Source organism: Harpia harpyja, chromosome 15, assembly GCF_026419915.1.
Source record: "Harpia harpyja isolate bHarHar1 chromosome 15, bHarHar1 primary haplotype, whole genome shotgun sequence".
Taxonomy (NCBI): domain Eukaryota; kingdom Metazoa; phylum Chordata; class Aves; order Accipitriformes; family Accipitridae; genus Harpia; species Harpia harpyja.
Window position 1 is genome coordinate 21,335,791 of NC_068954.1, and position 24,262 is coordinate 21,360,052.

At 41.3% G+C, this 24,262-nt stretch overlaps 1 protein-coding gene across 1 annotated transcript in view; it reads right to left on the reverse strand.

Annotated features, from left to right (window-relative positions):
• The window catches only part of SNTG2 (syntrophin gamma 2), a 193,879-nt gene extending 183,705 nt beyond the window's left edge, over positions 1–10,174 (reverse strand). The window contains exon 1 of the mRNA XM_052809394.1: positions 9,971–10,174. Within this exon, the coding sequence (XP_052665354.1) occupies positions 9,971–10,174 (204 nt within the window). The remainder of the gene's footprint in view (positions 1–9,970) is intronic.
• Positions 10,175–24,262: the final 14,088 nt, after the last annotated feature.

Here is a 24,262-nt window from a genome sequence, read left to right on the forward strand (position 1 = left end):
CCAATTAAATGGAGTATTAGTGTCTTAGACCCTTATAAAAATGGATCATCTGGAGTCTCCCCTACTTCATCTAAAAAATCCTCTGCATTGAGTTACATTAGTCCTCCAGCAGAAATCAGCATTTGCTGATCTTCGTCCTTAGTAAATATATCCATAGCTTCAATGGCATGTGGCCTGGGTTCAGCTGGGATAGAGTTAATTTTTACAGGAACATGGGAGGTGGGGGGGGGCATAGCCGGGGCAGCCGACCTGAACTAGCCAAGGAGCTATTCCATACCATGTGACATCATGCTCAGTATATAAATAGGGAGCAGGCCGGGGGGAGGGCTCTCGACTTTCGGTGGCGGAGCGTTGGGTTCCGGGTGGTGAGCAGTTGCACTGTGCATCACTCGTTTTGTATATTCTTTCATTAGTACCGTTGTTGTTGTTTGTTGTTGCAACCTTTTTTTTGTGTTGTCCCAGTAAACTGCCCTTATCTCAACCCTCGAGGTTCCAGGTTTTTTCTTCTTTTCTCTCCTCCGTCTCCTCCCTATCCCACTGGAGGGGGGCGGGAGGAGTGAGCGAGCGGCTGCGTGGTCCTTTGTTACCGGCTGGGCTGAAACCACGACAGTCCTTTTTTGGCACCCAATGTGGGGCACGAAGGGTTGAGATAACGACAGATCTGGCCAGAGCGTGTTGAAACAAATTTGTCATACGCATTTCTTATATTAGATAAATAGATGTTAGTCACAATGTTGATTCATTTGTTTACATGGTGGCGTTTTGTAAGTTCTTATATGCTCTATGTATTGCCTGTAGTTACGTTTCTCACCTCTGGGAGAGTGATTGGGATTATCATTTTGCTGTACTGGGCAATGTCGACTTGTGAAATGATTACATCACTGGTCATGAGGTTAAGCTGGTATCTGTATGAGGCAGTGATATCATTTCCATACTTCGGGCACCTTCTATTGGATTTTATTGGTAATTACACCCAATCCATGGGGAAGTTAGGGGGGGATACTTCCCCCCATCCATTCGCCTCCCTTCTCTCCTTTCGACTAATTACAACAGCTTTTGAGAATTTTGAATATCCTTGGGATGCGCAAGCCAGTGTGCTGTTAGTGCTATGCCTCCTGAATATGTTTCAGGTCTTGTTTAGGGCTACAAAAAGGCTCTTTAAAAGTACCACCCAGAGATCTGCCCCAAAGCTGGATATTCATGGGTGGCACGGCATGTGGGAGGATATGGGCAGGTATCTAGAGAACTTCTCACCTCCAGTGGCTTGGAAGTTCACTCCCAAACAACTACAGAACCCTCATGAAGTGGTAGAATATTTGAAAGAAAAATGCAGTGGCTATTCCAAAGACGTACAAGTCACTGCACTGTGCTGGGCCCTGGCCAGTATCTACCAAACACTGCTTGATATTAGGCAGCACCCTCAGGGGGAAAAGGGGGAAAAGATGGAAGACAGGGCAACAGGCACTGTGGCTACCCCAACCGGGACAACAGGCACCATGGCTACCCCAACCCCGACAACAGACACCGTGGCTACCCCTACCCCAGCAACAGGCAGTGTGACTACACCAACCCCGACAACAGGCACCGTGGCTACCCCAACCCCGACAACAGGCACCGTGGCTACCCCAACCCCGACAACAGGCACCATGGCTACCCCTATCCCAGCAACAGGCAGTGTGGCTACCCCAACTCCGGTGACAGATACTGCAGCTAAACCAGAGAACCAACCTGTGCCAGTATCAGTCGCCCCTGTACAGAAAAAGAAACACACAAAGAAATCAGTTCGCTTAGTGAGAGATGAAGATGAACCAGGGTCATTGCGAGAACAGGAGGAAGAGGCAGAACCTGAAATAATTACCCAATCTCTATCCCTGAGTGAGTTGCGTGACATGCGAAAAGATTTTAGCCGCCACCCAGGTGAGTACATTGTTAACTGGCTGCTCCGATGCTGGGATAATGGGGCTAGTAGTGTGGAATTAGAGGGTAAGGAAGCCAAGCAGTTGGGATCTCTGTCTAGGGAAGGGGGCATCGACAAGGCGATTGGGAGAAAAACATAAGTCCTCAGCCTCTGGAGATGACTTCTGTTAAGTGTAAAAGAAAGATACCCCTTCAAGGATGAAGTTACATGTCACCAAGGCAAGTGGACCACCATGGAAAGAGGTATCCAGTACCTGAGGGAATTAGCCATGCTAGAGGTGATTTATAATGATCCAGAAAATGCGCAGTCACCCACAGATCCAGATGAAGTCCAATACACACAACCCATGTGGCAGAAGTTTCTACGAAGTACACCACCAACCTATGCCAACTCATTGACAGTAATGTCCTAGAAAAAAAGCTATGGACAAACGGTGGATGAATTGGCTGTCCAACTCCAACAATACGAAAGAAGTCTCTCTTCCTCCCTACAAATTTCTGTAGAGAAATTGTCCCGAGAGTTCCAACAATTCAAAGTAGATATGTCCTCCTCCCCACCTATACAGACCCACATCACAGCTATTGGGAGTAAGCACTCCTCTACCCAAGAGAGAGGAGAGAGAGAAAGTACACACGACGGGCTAACCTGTGGTTTTACCTGCGTGACCATGGAGAGGACATGAAGAAGTGGGATGGAAAACCTCCCTCAGTCCTGGATGCACGGGTACGGGAGTTGCAAGAAAAAGCAACCAGAAAAGAGGATTCTTCTTGGAAAACTGCTGCTCCAGTTTCCCGTGAGCAGTCCCCCAGACGCAGTAGATGGGCTGATCCCATTTCTGATCCTCTTGAAGGGACTTCTGATTCACATGAGCAAAAGGTGAGTAACGGATATTCTAACCAGGATTAGAGGGGCCCTGCCTCCAGCCAGGTGGAGGAGAGGGACAACCGAGTCTACTGGACAGTGTGGATTCGATGGCCTGGCACATCAGACCCACAGGAATATAAGGCTCTAGTAGACACTGGTGCACAATGCACCCTAATGCCATCAAGTTATAAAGGGGCAGAACCCATCTGTATCTCTGGTGTGACAGGGGGATCTCAAGAGCTAACCGTATTGGAAGCTGAAATGAGTCTAACCAGGAATGAGTGGCATAAACACCCCATTGCAACTGGCCCAGAGGCCCCGTGCATCCTTGGTATAGATTATCTCAGGAGGGGTTATTTCAAGGACCCAAAAGGGTACTGTTGGGCCTTTAGTATAGCTGCATTGGAGACGGAGGAGATTGAACAGCTGTCTACCCTACCTGGTCTCTCTCAAGACCCTTCGGTTGTGGAGTTGCTGAAGGTTGAAGAACAACAGGTGACAATTGCTACCACAACAGTGCACCGGCGGCAATATCGCACCAACCGAGACTCCCTGATCCCCATTCATAAGCTGATTTGCCAATTGGAGAGCCAAGGAGTGATCAGCAAGACTCACTCACCCTTTAATAGTCCCATATGGCCCGTGCGGAAATCTCGTGGAGAATGGAGACTAACAGTAGATTATCGTGGGCTGAATGAAGTCACGCCACTGCTGAGCGCTGCTATGCCAGATATGTTAGAGCTTCAATATGGACTGGAATCAAAGGCAGCTAAGTGGTATGCCACAATTGACATTGCTAATGCATTTTTCTCCATTCCTTTGACAGCAGAATACAGGCCACAGTTTGCTTTCACTTGGAGGGGCATCCAGTACACCTGGAATCGACTGCCCCAGGGGTGGAAACACAGCCCCAGTATTTGCCATGGACTGATCCAGGCTGCACTGGAAAAAGGTGAAGCTCCAGAAGCACCTGCAATACATTGATGACATCATTGTATGGGGCAACACGGCAGAAGAAGTTTTTGAGAAGGGGAAGAAAATAATCCAAATCCTTTTGAAGGCTGGTTTTGCCATAAAAGAAAGTAAGGTCAAGGGACCTGCACAAGAGATCCAGTTCTTAGGAGTAAAATGGCAAGACAGGCGTCGTCAGATCCCTATGGATGTGATCAACAAAATAGCAGCTATGTCCCCACCGACTAATAAAAAGGAAACACAGGCTTTCTTAGGTGTTGTGGGCTTTTGGAGAATACACATTCCAAATTACAGTCAGATTGTAAGTCCTCTCTACCAAGTGACCCGAAAGAAGAACGATTTTAAATGGGGGCCTGAGCAACGACAAGCCTTTAAACAAATTAAACAGGAGATTGTTCATGCGGTAGCTCTTGGGCCAGTCCGGGCAGGACAAGATGTTAAAAATGTGCTCTATACTGCAGCCGGGGAGAATGGCCCTACCTGGAGCCTCTGGCAGAAAGCACCTGGGGAGACCCGAGGCTGACCCCTGGGGTTTTGGAGTCGGGGATACAGAGGATCCGAGGCTCGCTATACTCCAACTGAAAAAGAGATATTGGCAACATATGAAGGAGTTCGAGCCGCCTCAGAAGTGGTTGGTACTGAAACACAGCTCCTCTTAGCACCCCGACTGCCAGTGCTGGGCTGGATGTTCAAAGGGAAAGTCTCCTCTAGGCATCATGCAACTGATGCCACGTAGAGTAAGTGGGCGGCACTGATCACACAACGAGCTCGCATAGGAAACTCCAGTCGCCCAGGAATTGTGGAAGTGATCACAGACTGGCCAGAAGGCAAAGATTTTGGAATGTCGCCAGAGGAAGAGGTGACACAGGCTGAAGAGGCCCCACTGTATAATAAACTGCCAGAAAATGAGAGGCAACATGCCCTGTTCACTGATGGGTCCTGTCGCATTGTGGGAAAGCATAGGAGGTGGAAGGCTGCTGTATGGAGTCCTACACGACTAGTCGCAGAAACTGCTGAAGGAGAAGGTGAATCGAGTCAGTTTGCAGAAGTGAAAGCCATCCAGCTAGCGTTAGACATTGCTGAAAGAGAGAAGTGGCCAGTGCTCTATCTCTATACTGACTCATGGATGGTGGCAAATGCCCTATGGGGGTGGCTACAGCAATGGAAGAAGAGCAACTGGCAGCACAGAGGTAAACCCATCTGGGCAGCCACACTGTGGCAAGATATTGCTGTTCAGATAGAGAAGCTAGTGGTAAAAGTACATCACGTAGATGCTCATGTACCCAAGAGTCGGGCCACTGAAGAACATCAAAACCACCAGCAAACAGATCAGGCCGCCAAGATTGAAGTGTCTCAGGTGGACCTGGACTGGCAACGTAGGAGTGAGCTATTTATGGCTCAGTGGGCCCATGATACCTCGGGCCATCAGGGAAGAGATGCAACATATAGATGGGCTCGTGATCGAGGGGTGGACTTGACCATGGACACTATCGCGCAGGTTATCCATGAATGTGAAACATGTGCTGCAATTAAGCAAGCCAAGCGGCTAAAACCCCTGTCGCATGGAGGGCGATGGCTGAAATATAAACAGTGGGAGGCCTGGCAGATTGATTATATCACACTCCCACGAACCCGCCAAGGCAAGTGCCATGTGCTTACAATGGTGGAAACAACAACTGGATGGCTGGAAACATATCCTGTGAACCACGCCACTGCCCAGAACACTATCCTGGGCCTTGAAGAGAAAGTTTTATGGTGACACGACACCCCAGAAAGAATTGAGTCAGACAACGGAACTCATTTCCGAAACAACCTCATAGACACCTGGGCCAAAGAACATTTCACTGAGTGGGTATATCACATCCCTTATCACGCACCAGCCTTCGGAAAAATCGAACGATACAATGGACTGCTGAAAACTACATTGAGAACAATAGGGGGTGGAACTTTCAAACATTGGGATACACATTTAACAAAAGCCACCTGGTTAGTTAATACTAGAGGATCCGCCAATTGGGCTGGCCCTGCCCAACCAAGACTTCCACATACTGTAGAAGAGGATAAAGTCCCTGTAGTGCGCATGAGAAGTATGTTAGGAAAGACAGTCTGGGTTAGTCCCCCCTCAAGCAGAGACAAACCCATCCAAGGAGTTGTTTTTGCTCAGGGACCTGGGTACACCTGGTGGGTGATGCAGAAGGATGGGGAAGTTCGATGTGTACCTCAGGGAGATTTGATTTTGGGAGAGAATAGCCAGTGAATTAGGCTGTTTGATATTTAACTGCTAAATAACCTGCCAACGTATGTCATTGTATCTATAGTGTCTATATGCCATATCAAGGGTATTACTGTAAGAATTACCCAAATGACTGAAGGATGGACTTTGAAACTGAGCCAAGTACAACAGTGACAGAACTTGAACTGGTGCCCAGCAATTTCCTCAAGATCAGCCTCTTCGACCTGCAGGCCAAAGGTGTGGGTTGCACCAAATATACCGGCCACAAGTTCCAGAGACAGCATACAACAATCTAACACCTCACACCATCTCTCTTATCCTGAAGAACTGTTACAACAGATGGAGCCCCAAAGTCATGGACTAAATAAAATTGATGGACACATTGGAGGGATAGCCCATCAACTAAGAGAATACTATTGGGGGGGGGGGGGGGTGTTCATATACATATATACATATATATATATATATATAAGACAAGGAAAGTGGTAGTAGTTGATTAGAAAATTTAAGATCTGGGCATGATATAGATGGTATAGAATAAGGGGTAGATAATGTCCTGGGTTCAGCTGGGATAGAGTTAATTTTTACAGGAACATGGGAGGTGGGGGGGGGCATAGCCGGGGCAGCCGACCTGAACTAGCCAAGGAGCTATTCCATACCATGTGACATCATGCTCAGTATATAAATAGGGAGCAGGCCGGGGGGAGGGCTCTCGACTTTCGGTGGCGGAGCGTTGGGTTCCGGGTGGTGAGCAGTTGCACTGTGCATCACTCGTTTTGTATATTCTTTCATTAGTACCGTTGTTGTTGTTGTAACCTTTTTTTGTGTTGTCCCAGTAAACTGCCCTTATCTCAGCCCTCGAGGTTCCAGGTTTTTTTTTCTTTTCTCTCCTCTGTCTCCTCCCTATCCCACCAGAGGGGGGCGGGAGGAGTGAGCGAGCGGCTGCGTGGTCCTTTGTTACAGGCTGGGCTGAAACCACGACAGCATGGCAGTTCAATTTTTAACTGCTAAAATGCATTTATAAATTATGTTTTTTCATTTGTAAATAAAATTCATTAAGCACTATGTTTGAACTTTTTTTTCCAACTGAAATTACACATTATATTTCCAGACAAATATTTTATCAGCAATATTTACACCTCAGAAGTCTAGTGATAAAATTCTCTAATCCAATTTCAAATTTTTTTTCATGAAAATAACTCAGTTGAAATTCCGTATCTGTGGTATACTGATGGTTGGAACACTTGCTGAAGACACATGAGAATTGTAGTCACTGATTTTTATCCTAAATCACTTCAGATTAAGCAGAAAGAGAACTTCAGGCGGTCCCACATAGCCAGTGCTCCGACCACTGTTACAGCAGGCTCAGATTTACTCTTTCTCTCGTAACTGGTTTGATATGTTTTCTACACCACATCTCCTATTGTGATCAAAAGACAAAGACATTTTGGCAGAGAAGGACAGAATTAAAATTTAAAATAGCCGTGACTAACATAAAAAAAGATTTTAAAAATGGAATTAAGCGTAACAGAAAAAAAGTGCAAGGTGCTACACTCTAGGAAGAACAGTCACTTGTATGGAAGAAGAAAAGCTTTTCTTCACCATTTCTTAAGGAAAGGAAACAGGTAGCAGTGAGAATTGACAGTAAAATATTGGCATCAATATCTTGTTGTTGCAATAAAGGCAAACAGATATTTTGACTGCTCTCCTTCAGATTCTTTCCTACAGATTTGATTTTTCTCACTCTCACAAGACAGTGCCCAAAAGTAAACACAGTTCTTCAGCTGCGTAGTACAGAAGGTTTGTTAAACACGGATGAATGTGAGGGAGGAATAATTTCATGCCCATGAAGTAATATATCACCAGTGTTGCATTTAATACATCCCAGTATATTGTTTCCTTTTATACAGTGTTACGTCAGTGTTGATTCATGGCTATGCTCCACAGAAGAGGTAATGAACTGAACAGGGTCATGAGAAATACAAAAAAATTAAAAGTGATCAGAGATCTGGAAAATAGGACCTGTAAGTAATTCTGCACGAATTTGGGTTGTTTAGTTTAAAGACAGAATACAAGAGGACATAATGACAGTTTTAAATACCTCAAAATCTATTGCAAAGACAAATGGAACAATCAGATAAGAAAATAATGCAGAAATCTCCTCCTTTTAACATATTCCAGCTACAAGGAAACTGAAGTCCTTGAACAGATTGCTGGGACAGATTACAGACATCCATCGCTAAGGGATTCTGAGAGAAAACCGAACAAACATCTGCCCAAATGGTACAGGTACTAATCCTCTCACAGGACAAACTCCCAGAAAAAAACAATTTCTTTTAGATCTATTTGTCTCTGATGCTAATATTCAGAATTACGTGACTTCTTGCATATGACTGAACCTCTGCATCCAGGAGAAAGCCTGACTGTCTTTAGAAGGACACCTGCACTGAACAACTTGCAACTGCCATAGGAGAGATGAAAAATAACTATTACGACTGAAGTAGTTTATCATTTAGGGGTCTTAACAATGGATGAGTGACATTTACAATAAAATTTGTTAATAATAATAATTTTTATAGCACTTAGTCTGAAGGAGGACTGTACCCTAAGAAGAACTGTACTTTTGTCTTTCATGACAAGAAGATAATTCCAGGCTTAAGGGGCCTTGAGCAAGAACACAAATACAGACTTTTCAATGGACCAACATGGCACAAATGGATAAGGACAGCAGATATGTAGTGAGAGCGATAACACAGCTGTGGAACGCAGAAAATTAATGATTCCATTAGCACTGTAAGCACACAAAGAACCATTCAGTAAAACTAAAAGCAGATACAAGACAGAGATTAATTATAATTTTCTGAAATTAGTTATATGGAGCTCCCTTAAAGAGTATGTTTTTCCTGTAAATATACGTGGAGTTGTCCTTTTTCTCAGCTTTAGCATACTACGGCTTTTACACCTAGTGACACTGTTTCACAGCTGCTGAGACAAAAATCCTTAACCTTAATAGTCTTTCCTTTAAGAAATTCTGACCACAATAATAATTAATCCCTTAGACTATTTGGATAGGTTATGGTTCCCCTGTACTAGGAGGGTGAGGGGTTCTATGAACAAGTCGGAAGAACCATCTGTAAAAAATGCTATGGAGTACAAAATGGTATGGATTTGTCTAATATCTCAGAGTAGTTCAAGACTCCCGTAGATCAGGAGAGAAAACATCATTTTACCATCAAAGGTAGGAAGGGACCTTCAGAGGTTTGAAGCCCAACCTCAAAGCAAGGCAACTATGCGATCAGCCCAGGCTGAAAGCCTCTGAGGATGGAGGCTGCTCAACCTTGCTGGGCAACCAGCTCCACTGCTTGACTGTCCTCATGAGGAAAAGCTTTTCCTTGTATCCTGCCCACCCATGCATCATTGTGAAGAGCCTGGCTCCATTTTCTTGATATCCTCCTTGGTAACATGGAAAGGCTGCCTTTAGGTCCTGCTGAAGCCTGCTCCAGGCTGAACAAGCCCAACTCCCTCACAGGTCAAGTCCTCCCAGCCCAAATCAGCTTGGTGGCTCCACAATGAACTTGCTCCAGTTTATCAATGTCTTTTTTGTATTGGGTAATCAAAACTGCATGCAGTATTCTAGATGCAGTCTCATGAGTGTGGAATAGAAGGGGATAATCCCTTCCCTTGACCTCCTACTTGTGCTCCTCCTAATACAGCCCAGGATGCTGTTGACTTCTCTGCTGCCATGGCTCACTGCTGGCTCAAGTACAACTCACTACCCACCAGGACCTCAAGGACCTATTCAGCAGAACTGCTCCCCAGACAGGCAGCATCCAGCCTGTATCATTGCCAGGGGCTCTTCCTTCCCAGGTGCAGGACTTAGCATTTGACTTTGTTGAATTTCATGAGCTTAGTTCATAAATTTCTTGAACTTTCTGGCAGTCCATTTCTTAGCCTGCCTAGGTCTCTGTCCATGGTGTACTGACTGCACCCTCCAATTTGGTGTCATCGGGAAACTTGATAACCAAGCTCTCCATGACCTCCTCCAGGTCACTGACAAAGATGTTAAAGAGGATAGGTCGCAGGACAGACCCCTGAAGAACACCACTTGCCACAGGAATCCAGGTAGAGGACAACCCATTAACCACTACCCTCAGTCTGAGCATCTGAGCAGTTGTCCACCCACCCATCTAGACTAAGGCTATAGCAATAGACTAGCAAATGGGTATATTTATTTCCTTATGTCAAAATAATAATAAACCCAATAATACTGTTAATAACAAAACTGACATTTTTTGTTTGTTTTGACACATGAATGCATAAAGACCTAAAAAAAAAAAGATCAGGAAAAAAATCATTATCACTGCTTATGGCCACTACAGTCACTACAGGTAAAAATGTCAGAAGATGATATAGAAATTATTTGGATGAGATCAGTGCTTTGGATCAGACACCCTTCTGCTCTAAAGTACTACTACCCACCACCACCAGTATCACGACCATCCAATCTCTATGTACAGAAGGATGCAGCAATGCCATTACATCCATTAGGCCCAGCAGTCCTGCTTACCCCGCCTCAGAGCCAAAGGGCCAGGACTATGATGGACACACCTACAGTCACGGGCAGGGGCCACAACCCCCATTTCACGCCCTCCAGGTGCACGCAGACGCGTAGCCCACCACCAGCTGATTCCTGCCTCCCTTCCCAACAAGGAGAAGAACTGCAGTGGGGAGCGCAGCACCAACATCTTGCTGCAACATTGCAGCTGATGAAACTTGTGGCTGCCCCAGCGATCCAGCCCTTCAGCTTTCGTCTGTTTTTGAAGGGTAATATTTCAAATTAAAGCAAAAACTGAAGTCTGAATTTCATTCCAGTTGGAAAGGAACTGCCAACGTTAATTTTTAACAGTGGATTATTTTCAATATTGCAAAATCAACAAAAAAACCCTTTTAATCTAGAATAACCAAACTGACTTAATAGCTGCCTAACTTTTAAGATGTATTTAAAACATATGCATCTTCTTTCAGCTCCTATTTAAAGCAAGCAAACCCTCAAGCCAAACTCACCAAAAAGTAAGCAAAAAAACCCCAACTGCTTTGTAGCCTCAATGAGTAAGCAGCTAGTAAGGGTACTTATCCTTGTCATACCATTTTTAAATTCTCTTGAGCATTTCAAGACTACCATCAGATTGTGCATTTCTATTAGAGTTGTAACCCCATTTCATGGTTTCTTAGTATACACGATCACTGTTCTCAATTAGTCAAGAAGATCACAAATTCCCAATAACCCATTTTTAAAAGGTGATTCACATTCACAACAAAGCCAGTGGAATACAATTAAGACTAAAGATATTGAATTATAATATATTGTAAGTTTTCAATGCAATATATGGTAAGAATCAGCATCAGAAACAAAGATGGTCAAGAACAGGTATTTAAGAAACATTTAAGTGTATTTTTCCCAAAAGCACAGATTATATCTGGAATATGCACCTTGGAAATTACTGTTTTACAAAGACTGTTCTTACTTCTTTTTAAATGTCTGCATTCATTAATGACAATATTATGGATTGACATTTCACTACATACAGTTGCAAAAGGTATATTAGCATTACAAATTTTTAGAAGATTTTAACTGCAGGATGGCAATATCACTTTCTAGCAATTCAGAACAGAGTTTTTCCTAAATATTTAAGTGGCATATAGAAATCTACAAGAAAGAATATTAACTCAAGGTTAACAGAAGTTTGAAAAGATGCTCTCAAAATGCAAAATTTAAAAATCTACTTTGCTGCTTACATCACAGCCTGTCCACCAAAAGCTCTTTTAAAAATAGCCTTAGGGGCAGATTGTTGGGATTTTCTGTTAATGACATTAGCCTTGCAAGAAAAGTGATTAACAGCTGGCTCTCAATCTGTGTGATCTCAATCATTAGAAAGTAAGCTGTAACGTCTTGTTTAATTACTGCAAGCACAGTGTGTCATGAGCTAATTAGATATGATTGATTATTGTCATCCTTATGCACCTCTCAAAACATCAGACACAAATATTTGAATCCTGTAACGCATGTTTGGAAAATGAACTTTCAGAATGCAACATTGAATAAAAATTGCCTGCTTAAAAATTCTAATAAATGCTAAATAATAGCACCACACAGTTCAGTATGTTAGAATACAGACTCTATCCCAGAAAACAGCCAAGGTACAAACTACTAAAAGAATTGCCTAGTTTTACTTTGATTTAGATACTATCTTTAAGTAAATTGCTTTCTTATTACTACACCTCATTTTTCAGGCAACTGGACAGTAGCACAGAATTAAATAGCCCAAGAATATAAAGATGCTCCTATGCTTACAGTAGGTTCATACCAGTTAAACAAGAAAGCATAAATTTCACACTTCAAACTAAACCACTTAGCAAGAGGCGAAAAAGACCATGAGAACATTTCTCTTTGGAGACTACTTAAGAAACAGCTAATAGATTCTCAGAAAATTAATGTGAGCATTTCTATTACTAGTACCATGCAGTTTACCCTGGTAGGACTTCAGCCAATTAATAAATGTTCCTGTTGATATATCAAAAGGTAAATGAAGAACTGGGAGTATAATTAAAAGAGACCCACCCATTTTCTTAATCTAGAATAACCAAGTACGGCCAATATAAAGGCATCGTGGTTTTTGTAATGGAATAGCAGGTTTTGATTCATCCTACTCTTGCTATCCTTCTCCTTTACACTGATACAGCTCCAACACATTCATTCTTTTCCAAGCTTTTGCATAAAATAATTTTTTTTCTATTCTATTAAACTGTGTTGTGTTGTTCTGCCAAAACCAACTAAGCAAAGCCATATCTAACTGCTTAATTTCTGAATAAAGTGGGTGTACATATTTCTAGCTTCTTTCTAAATTTAAAGTGGCAAAATTAAATTCAGTGGTTTCATCACCCTAATGTGAATTCTGCAATGGCAAAAAATCAGTATCATCATTATAGTAAGAATTTCTCATACTGTATTGGTTTCTAGTGCTACTGGACATAGAAAGATTAAGCAACGATTAATCACGGGAATATAATAGGATTTAAAATAGAGTTCCTAAGCATTAAAATAAGTCCAGAAAAGAAAAGAAAAAAAAAAAAATCACAAACCCCACAACTTTTACTTACATGTGTAGTTATTGTTTTTACAGGCCAGTTGCTCAAATAAACCCAGAGGTTAGAAATGAAAATCCCTTCAGTCATGCATTTGGCTGCTAGCTTGGAAAGAAATGAGACAGTCTAATTTCATGCTTTATCCAAAGACTTAATGCCATGTTTAAGGTTAACCTCTGTTAAACCTTCTTCTTCTAGTCTTGGCTGCAATTCTCAAATGTAATCGTGATGTCAGTAACTTTTTAATACTTTCTGTATTTAATAGACAGACCACTCCTAAAGTACATCAAAGTGGCTGAAACACTGAGTATGGGGGATAACTTATCAACAGGAAAACAACCATTTTAATTACTGAAATTAATAAAGAAAACCATAATTTAGAGGCATTATAGAGGAGAAAAGCATAAGCTACATAACAAGATGAAAAATAAAACCGGATTAAATTAATGAGTCTCTACAAAAAGTACTGGAATTGGCAGAGAACAGCCAAGGCAGGAGCCAGGCAGGATGATGGTAAGTTTCTAAGATGGCAATCTCATATTCAAGAGCAAAAATCAGAGCAGCAGCTAGATAGCCACTATTAAAATGTGGAGAAGAGTCTTGTTTATAAACTGATTGCATGTCATGCAGTGAAAAAAAGATGAAAATCTGTTTACACCTAAATTTCAGAAACAAGATGTCCTCTAACAAAAGTAGATTATCAACAAACACCTACAGTTTCATTCTGTTCTTAAGGGATGTTCCTTAGGAATAATGTGAATAGAAAAAAAACCACGAGTTGTATGTACATACTCAATTTGTATATAGTTGATTGGTATGTTATAAACTTTACAAAAAACAGACTTTTTCAAATGGATATACAAGATTTCAAGCAATTAGTTTCTGAGCTTCCTGGGACTGCTCCACAGTACTTACTGAATTTATTAAATCATTGTATCAATGGTAAGCACACAAAGATGGGATAGTCACAACTGAATCTTCTGCAAAAAAAAGTCTTTAAACAAGCAACTACTGTATTTAACAGTGTTTTAATGTAAGTCACTCCCATATTCTTTTAGAATCAAGCCTGAACTAAAAAGTAGTATTGAGAATAAACTATAAATAAATAGATAGATGTTCACAAAATGTAGAAGCTGGAAAAATACCTGCAAATACCAGAGATGGAAAATAAAGATCAACTCCAACTAGGAAAAAAAGTACTTAAGCTTACTGCTGGGGACAAAAACTAAAAAAATGAAGAAATAACCAAAATCAAGATGTTAAACAGATATCCTTCAGAAACTGGAGGCTTATAAAGAAAGTATCAGAAAAGAAACAGGAAATTTGGGAACAACTAAAGGTTTTCTAGAATAGCCAGTAACTGAGGAAAAAATGCAGGTAATATAAGTATTGAAAATCAGTGATTTTTATGAATGAGACTTCTTCAAATGAACACTTAAGATTAAGAATATTTATTCTAAACCACCCTGCAAAGGCAATAAAAACATGTAATTGGGGTGGCAAGAGGAGATACATGTTCTACTCTCATTTTAAAAACAATAAATGGTCTAGGATGAATAAATGTTTGTCCAGAACTCAAAGAAACTCTTCCTTTTAAAGCACTCACAGTCTCATTAGCATCAAGACAAGCAAGAACATTAGTACTAAAAATAGTATTCTGGAACTCATGTTAAGTCTGATTTTGGCAGTTGCATATAAAACCTAGTGTCTTTCATCAACTTCAAGAATTTGCTGATTGACAGCCAGTGCAGGCAACTGACTGTGATACACAGGCACTGTAACCATTTGGTTTATGCCTATGGAGGTACATTTACACATCAGGACATAAGTACCAGAGCACAAAAATAAAACTGGTAGGAAACATCAAACAATAAACAACTAATGCTGAGTACAAAATCATTTGAAGCAAGCTCCTTGACAGAAGAGTTGGACATCTCAAGGGTTTTGACAAAATTTTGACAAAAAAGATATGGTTCAGAGTGATAAACTTGCAGCAGAATTTGCTTTTTATCGATAACCGTCCCTCCAGTGTCATCCGTCCCTCGCTATTGTTAGTCACAGGGCACTGGACTGGCACAATACTGAGTTGACACCACATGCAAAACCCTCACTGCTATAAGCTGGGGGTAAAGATGACCTATATCATCTGCTGCAGATGGATGCAAAGATCGCTGAATTAGCTCTGATCGGACTCATAAGTCAGTGCACCACGTTAAAGGACTGGGCAGTCACTGCTGGGCCTGCAAGCAAGATTAGAACGAACAAAGCAGACAACAGAGGGAGAGGGATATCACCTTTACTAAACACATGTTGAAATAAAGGCAAGTTAGGAAAAAAGAGCTCCTGCACAAAGTAAAGCAGGAATCAGTGCTTAGCAGGAAGGAGCATTAAACAAACGTCAGCCAGCCAAGTGGCACCAGAATTTTTAACTCAAGGATTTTAGGAAATCTTAAGTTAACCTTGCTGTCAGAGAAAGGCATTCACCAGAACAGCATGAGCAACGGGGGAACAAACTCATATTATTGAGAAATGGGAGTGTATTGGGTTTGTGTGGTGGGGTTTTGGTAGCGGGGAAGGGGCTGCAGGGCCGGCTCCTGTGAGAAGCTGCCAGAAGCTTCCCCGGCTCCAAGTCAGACCCGCCGCTGGCCCAGGCTGAGCCCATCAGTGACGGTGGTAGCGCCTCTGGGAGAACAGAGTTAAGAAGGGGAACCTGCAGTGAGTAAGGGGATTGGAATGTGAGAGGAACCCCTCTGCGGATACCGAGGTCAGTGAGGAAGGAGGGGAGGAAGAGCGGGGGAGGAGGGGATGCCCCTGCAGCCCGTGGGGAGACCAGACGGCAGGCTGTCCCCCCCCAGCCCATGGAGGGGAGCGGGCGAGCAGATGCCCACCTGCAGCCCGGGGAGAGAGGAGCCCACGCCGGAGCAGGGGGATGGATGCCCCCCAAGATGGCCGGGACTCCATGGGGAAGCCCGCACTGGAGCAGGCTGTGACTGAAGGACTGAAGCCCGTGGAAAGGACCCATGCCAGAGAAGTTCATGGAGAACTGATCCAAAAGCCCATTCCCCATCCCCCTGCACCACTGGAGGGAGGAGGGAGAGAAAACTGGGAGTGGATTTGAGCTGGGAAGGAGGGGGGGGTAGGGGGAAGGTGTTTCAAGATTTGGTTTTATTTCCCATTATCCTTGTTTTGATTTGATTGGTAACAAATGAAATTCATTGAAATTGATTTTTTTCCCCAAGTCAAGTCTGTGTTTTGCCTGTGCCCGTAAGTGGTGAGTGATCCCTCCCTGTCCTTGTCTCAAGCCAGGAGCGTTTTGTCACATTTTCTCCTTCCCACCTCACGGTGGGAGAGGAGTGACCGAGTGGCCTCGTGGTGCTTTGGTGCCAGCTGGGCTTAAACCACGACAGTCTGCTGGAGAAAAGGAAGGGACTGAGGGTATTTATTTTAAGTTCAGAACATGGAAGCAAAGAACTAAAACAGAGTCAGAAACAGACAAAAAACTACAGTTAAGTGGAGAGAAGGCAGATAGTTTAACTGTTCCTTTCCTGCCAACATCAGCAGCATCATTAAGTCACACCAGTACTGTAGCAGAACTACTACCAGATTATCCTAATGATATTTCACAGTGGAAATGCCAAAGGAGATAACGACTACGTATGCACAAGTATTTTGGTGATGGGAGAGCGTGAATACAAAATCCTGTCGTGTGTATTTGGAGCACATTTATGAAAGGCCTGTGTTGGAAAACATCCTATCAACAGTTTCACATTTTTATGCAAGTATAAAAGTCAGATTTGCAGGGCAAGAGACAAGATTGTTTGTACTTTGTGAAGGAAAGCAGAAGGGTAGAGGTATGGAGGTGGAAAGACATGGGAACGGTTCTAGGCATAACACAGTGTTGTTAGAGAAAAAGAGAAGACTTAAGAACAGAAAAACAGGAAGAGGAATTAACAGTAATAAGAGGGGAAAAGATGAAAATGAAAGAAAAGGAATATTGAGGAAAAATGAAGAAAGGCAATTTTTAAAAATCACGTGCTTAAGAGAAAGAGTAGCTGCCCATCGACAAACACATCTATGTTTTCCAGGAACTATCAGCATAGGTTACTAGTCCGTAAAAGAATTTGACGTTAACTCTGCTCTGAGTTGGTATTAAAAATCTGTGTGAAAACTGGAAACAGAATTTACAAAAGCTGTACTTAGCAAAAGTGCTATCCAAAACAATTGAAAGCACAGCTAAATAACAAGCCCATAAAACACATCTGGTGGTAAACAGGATCCTGCCTGAGGTTTACCCCTGCTGCTCCCACTGTCAGAAGGCTTCCTGGGATGACCATTAATGTAAACTGTGCCACCGCTCTCTACTACTTCCTTCTTGACACCTGCCAGCACGCAGATGGACGAGCCACCATAAGGACCACTGTTACAGCTGATCATCAATTATTTAACCCCATTTACCTCTGTCACAGCTATACTATTTACATATGTGTGTATTACATCCCTTTTACATAGTGTCATAATTTCCACTACCCCTATTCTGCACAGTAGAAAAACAATCTCCTTTTCTATACAAATGTTAAGAGGTGAAACAGAATACTACTGTTTCAGCCTTTCTGTAAACATCTATTTCCATTTTGACTTGCTCGTTTCAGACCTAACTATTCCTACAACTGAAAACTTACCGTGGGTTTTTTGCTATGCCTTTGCACATAAGGCATCGCATGTAAGGGTTTTATGGTTTGCGTATAAGGATTTTTTCATTAGAAGGGGGAGTACAGGGCACCTCCCTTGTTCCTGCTTGGGTTTTCTTCATTTCATAAATGTCAAAGGCTTACTTTAGCCTTTGTTACTGTGCTTTGATTTCTGTGCTACAGGGATACACGTTTTCTGTATTCACATGATTCACACTGATGTTAATGGGCCATTAAAAATCCTGGGAGTAATCTTAAATAATCTCTCTCCTTTCCTTGTACCTGAAACTAAGCTATTGTTTTCCTGTTATAAAAGAGGAACAGCATTCTAACACAAATGCTCCAAAAAATCCTAGGGATTTAATTTTAGTCCCAGTGAAGTTGAAGTCAATTGAAAATTCTCAGTCAAGTCAGGCTTTCATTGTAAAAATAATTAGTTTAAATTTTGTCACAAATGTTGACAGCTTTTCAAGTTGTAACATTCATAGCATAGTTATTACCATAACTATAAAAATTCATGCAGAAGGACATCCTTCAGGATTTTGCAAAGTTTTTTAGATGAAATCCATCTGAACCACTTTGTCAACTGACATCAAGACTCCACAAACTATGCTGGTTTTCATAACTCATTAAGAATTACTTCAAGTTCCTGAACAAGTAAAGGGTACATTATCAGTTTATAAACATAGGCAACTTCTTAATTTAGAAATGAAAATATTAAAAAAAAAAAAATCCAAGTTGTATCATTTTAAATTTGACTACTTTCAAGACAATCTCCGAATAGGGAGGGACCAAGAGTCTAATTAATGTTAGAACAATCAAAATATTTGCTAAAAAAGAATGAAGAAACAATCACACAAAACAGCAGCTTTAGGCATTGTATAAAAAAAAAGGTGAAAATTGAACATAAAAATGAAAACTAGACCAGACAATACAGGAACTTTTTAAAATGTTATAGTTGAGATACAGAATAGATTTCTATGGACATGTTCCAAGCAAAGTTATGAAAGGGAAACAAGGAAAAAAACCCAACAAAAAGCCACTAAACATACTGAGTAATCTACTTTAATATATGCAGGAAATCCATGTTAGTAGCCCACTTCATTGCTTGTTTTCCTGATTGTGCTACTTTTTTGAGAATGATAAATTCATAAATGCAGTGCGGATTTTTTTTTTTTTTTCTGAAATCTGATTATTAGAAGCATGGAAGTGCTAATCTCATTCATTTTTCTGCTCTCACAAGTGGGGTTTTTTTGGATTGTTTGTCTGAGACTGTAAGCTTAGTAACAAAAAAACAAAACCAAACTTATTCCTCCCCAGCTGCAGGACTTTGCATTCCCTTGTCCTGAACTTCACATCAGCCCATTTCTCCAGCCAGTGCAGGTTCCTCTGAAAGGCAGCACAGTGATCTAGTGTTATCAGCCACTACTCCCAGTTTTGTATCATCTGCAAACTTGATGAGGGTTTTCTCTGTCCCATCATCCAGGTCATTACTTAAGATGGTAAACAGTACTGGACTCATTGATTCCCTCAGTACACCACTAATGACCAGTCTCAAACTGGACTTCATGCCATTGATCGCAATTCTTTGAGTCTGGCCATTCAGCCAGTTTTCAATCCATGTCTCCATTCAGCTAGTTCATACTTTATCAACTTGTCTATGAGGATATGATGGGAGACAGTGTCAAAAGCCTTGCTATAGTCAAGATAAACAACATCCACTCCTAACATTATGGAAGGCTATGAGGTTGGTCAGGCAAAATTTCCCCTTCCTAAATCAATGCTGAGTACTCCCAATCACCTTCTTGTCCATCATATGTTTAGAAATGGATTCCAAGTGAATTTGCTCTATCCTCTTTCCAAGGATCTTGCCAAGGATCCAAGTTTCTTGCTCTTCTTGAAGACAGGTTTTCATTTAGTCTGCAAGAGCCTCTCCCAATTGCCATGACCTTTCAAAAATTACAAAGAGAGGCCTTGCAATAACATCAGCCAGCTCCCTCGGCAGTTGTGAATACATCCCATAAGGTCCCATGCACTTGTGTATGTCCTGTTTAAGTGTTCCATAACCTGGTCCTACTGCACCGACGGAAAGTCTTCCTTGCTCCTGATTTTCCCACTGGTATTCAGCACCTGGGATTGCAAAAGCATTAAAGACCATTAAAGGTGAAGAAGGCCTTTTCCATGTTCTACATCAGATTCTTTGTCCCATTCAGCAGTATCCCTTTGCTGCTGATGTACCTGTAGAATCCTTTCTTCTTGCCTTTCATGCCCCCATCAGATTCAACTCCAGGTTTGGCTTTCATAACCACTCCCTACATGACCACAGAGTCTCTCTACATTCCTCCCAGGTCATCTGTCCCTGTTTCTACTTCCCGTATGCTTCCTTTTTGTATTTTGATTTCAGTGAGAAGCTCCTTGTTCATCTATGCAGGCCTGCTGCTGCCTTTGCTTGTTGGGATGGACTATTCTTGAGCTTGGAGGAGGTGATCCTTGAAAGTCAATGAAGCGTCTCTCCTGGACCCTTCTTCTCTCCAGGACTGTATGTATCCCATGGGATTCTTTCAAGCTGATCCCTGAACAGGCCAAAGTCTCCTTACCAGAAGCCTGAAGTTAGGATCCTGCTTTTCACCTTTTTCTCTCCTCTGAGGATCTTGAACTCCTACCATCTTGTGGTTAAGTAAGAGAAAATAAAGTGAATGAGAGTATCAGCATCAGATATTGAGATACCAGAAATGTTTCTTAAAACTATCTCAAAACTTAAAGGTAAATCCTGATTCTCATCTGGAAACAGGCAGTTGATGAAGAATTGACAGGAGCTCTTGCATTTGGAAAAACTATGATATTCTAAAATTTTTAAGTTTAAAGTTATTTATATTATTCACTGCTATAGCTGAAAACGTAAATCATGCAAACTGATGCAACTGAATTAATAAATCCAAAACAATCTATTAAATTGAAACACCCACAAGAAAGGCTGTGAAAAAGTATTTATTCTCTTAGAGGTTTACTGGTCTAATTTAAAGAATAGTCTGCAACATAACAGTGGTATAGAGATCATGCAAATATATAGGCAGTAGATAATAAAGTATAATGTTTTAAGGTCTGATCCCTTAATGCATACTCCCATTTTGGGGGAAAATCCTTCCCCCAAAAATTCTCTGCGAAAATGGTGTTTTCCACTCTGGTCAAAATTTAAGGATCTTGTGGGGATGGGTCCTCCTACATAGGAACAAGTCAGATAAAGTCAAATCGGGAGAATGCTACAATTGTGGATGCAAATATATGACTTGAGAGATCATCTTATCATATCATTCATATCATTATGGAAGCAAAACTAGACATAGTGAAGTCCTGACTACAAAAAGAAAAAGCGGAAAAAAACATCTGCATAGAATTAATTCCTTTCCCTACTGAAGCCTCAAAGCAGCTCGTAACTAGTTTGGTGATACCACAATTTTGAAATACCAGTATCTACAAAGTCAAAATAAGCATCAACTCTTGCTATTCTCCTTCAGGAAATAAGCAATGAACATATTGAGATAAGTAATCCTACTGTGTCAGTAAAAGATAATATAACATTTCCAATACATGCATATATAAAAACCCCACACCCGTGTGTGTGTGTGTATCTACTTTTTTCCACACAAAAATACACATATATGGGATATACATTGGGTAAAGTAGCTAAGGTTTATATGACCTTGTGAGGATAGTGAAAAAAGATTAGCTCTTATAAGATGATGAGTTGCACAGACCAGTTTACCCTGTGGAAATTTTGTCCACTGAGAGCACCATACTGCTATGGCTAGACTAGGTTAGTCACTTCAACTCTGCATGTAGGGACCTTTGTCTAACTGCATACGGACAGAAATTCCCATGTTTGATCAGTCCTGTGGACTCTTGTGGATTTTTTTTAAGCCTTATATTTCAGTTTCCATGTTCTTACATGAAGACAATGCATGCATTAGAGAACTGTTTTAAATTATTTTGAAATGACTCAAAAATATGCAAAATATGGTACAGCTGTAAAAATGTTTGTTTTCAATTTTATTTCTAAAAGCCACTTCTAAGTCTGTAAGTGAAAGGCAGGTTTTCCTCCATGTTATACTACCATATGATTGTGCAGAATTCTTGCTTTCTTCCAAGGGTCGTAAAACTGGCTCCTGTCATACAGAAGATAATGGATACGATGGATAATTGGCCCTCTCTGGAATGGCTCAATATATGCTCCTATGAGCTGAAGGATAAACCATCTGGCAAAACAGAAGCCTAAATAGTCTTTTTTACACTAAGTAATAGTTTGGACTGTCACGTAAAATGAAGGATACAGCAGCCAAGAATAAGATATTACTCAATTGGACCCAACAGTTAAATCCTGAAAGATCCCGGTGGAGACTTGGTTTGTGCTAAGCAGCCTAACTCCTATTGACCATTCCCCTACTTCATTGGCAGGAAGAGAACACTCTAGACTACACACAGATTTTTCATATAGAGTATGCAACTGAGTGAATAAAAGAGGACTTGGGGGAGTCAGGTAATAATAGAAACCTGTTGAAGGTAACTTAGGGTAAAATTCTGAAAAAAAAAAACCTGCAAGGAAGAGGAAGGAGACTCAGACTGCCTAGTTGCTCTGACACACTAGCAAAAACTGGCTATTCTATTATCAGTTTTTCAAACAGATGTCTCTATATAGTTTGAGCACAGACTGTATGGAAGCAAGCCCTGTGCCATAAGGGTATTCTCTCTCCCATTAAAAATCAGGTTTTGGAAACTCTGGCTTGAGGGAGAACTTAGAACAGCTTATTTACTGTTAGGCAGCAGCTTTAAAACAGCTGATGGATAAAATTGCAGGTTCCCAGGCTACAAAGAGGCACCAAAATGGCATTCAAAGTGTCAGCAGCATCTACTTGATGAACTATTTGCCCTTCTGACAGACATTTATTTACATTTTTTAAAAAGGGCTTTCAGCTTAAATGAATATTTGATTAAAGGTGGGAACTGTGATCAAAGTTAGAAATTATTAAAAAGATCTAGGAACATTTTCATAACTATGTATCTTACAAAATGCAGTTCTTAGTTAAATAAGACATTATTGAATTGCAGTTACAAAATTAATTTTTAAGTTTCCATTATATACGTTCAACATATCTTAGGACTGGAACAGTTAATGGTTTGTGAACAACTTCAGTGCCTTTTACACTCAAAAGCAGTATGAATAAATCTTACGGAGTTAGAAAAGGGATGGAGATAGAAAAGGTATTACTAATCATCCTGCTACGTGGATTTACTGACTGTACATTGTATGCAGTAACTGGAACCTTAATTATGGACCAAAAGCCCTTGTTCTGTCTGTACAGAAGGTACTAAGATAACATAGCCCAAATTCATCACATCACATTCTAGGTATTTTGCTGAAATCCCTAAGATAACATATTTTTACTAACCTCCCTGAGATTTCAGTGAACAAAGATAGCAATCTCCAAAGGACTCAGAGATTAACCACCCTCTGAAGATGCCTCTCATTCAGCAAAAGATAGATCCCAAACCAGTAACCCAACAGAGAAATGCTGTAACAGAAATTTTGGGTAAACACTTTCCAAACATTAAAGACCTGAACTTTAAGGAAGTTCTTTTTTTAAATGAGCCCATTCAGAAACAAAACTTCAGAAAATATTGTTTGAAAATATACAGTTGTGAGGAAAACAGAAGTTGGCATTATGATCTGATGATAGGAAAGGCCAGCCTCATTACCAAGCAAGAGGAAACAGTTAAGACAGCAACAGGCACTGAACAAAGAGAAGAGTGGTCTGTGTTTGACACAGTACAAAAACGCAGAAACAGCAAAGAATAGAAAAGGGAAGAAAAAAAGCAATGGTGTCTCAAAGCCTATTCATAAATCACAGGTCTCCTTAGCTCAACCACTTTGTGTCCTCTTATCATAGCACCCTTCTAACTTGTGTCTGTCACGGCCGAACATTCCTAATTGTGAAGATCAGGTAAAGGGGAAAACAAATGGTTTTCACTTTCTCCAGACATGTTTAAGTCACACTTACTGCGTAGGGGAATCTTCACAGGGTAGAAGATGAGCTGCGAATCCTGTCGTAACTCCAGTTAAACCACTACAGCTACGCCAGTTCCACCAGCAGTGCGTTTTCTCCAGCATACATATTCAGTGGTAACCCTCTCATCATTCAGGGAAATATCCCTGAAAAACTTTAGCTAGAGGCAGTGAAATGCAAGTGAAAGCTTGAAGACTCAGTATTGTTCCAGCTGTGACATCCATGCCATCCACATTGTCATAGAGTTCTAACACATATAAAAATCCAATTTTTAAAACTCTGAAAATTAGTAAGTAGACCATAAATCTTCAGTACGTTACATACACATATAACTAGCCACTGGCTACCATAAATGTAGCTTACATTTTTAGCTGTAAAGGCTTAC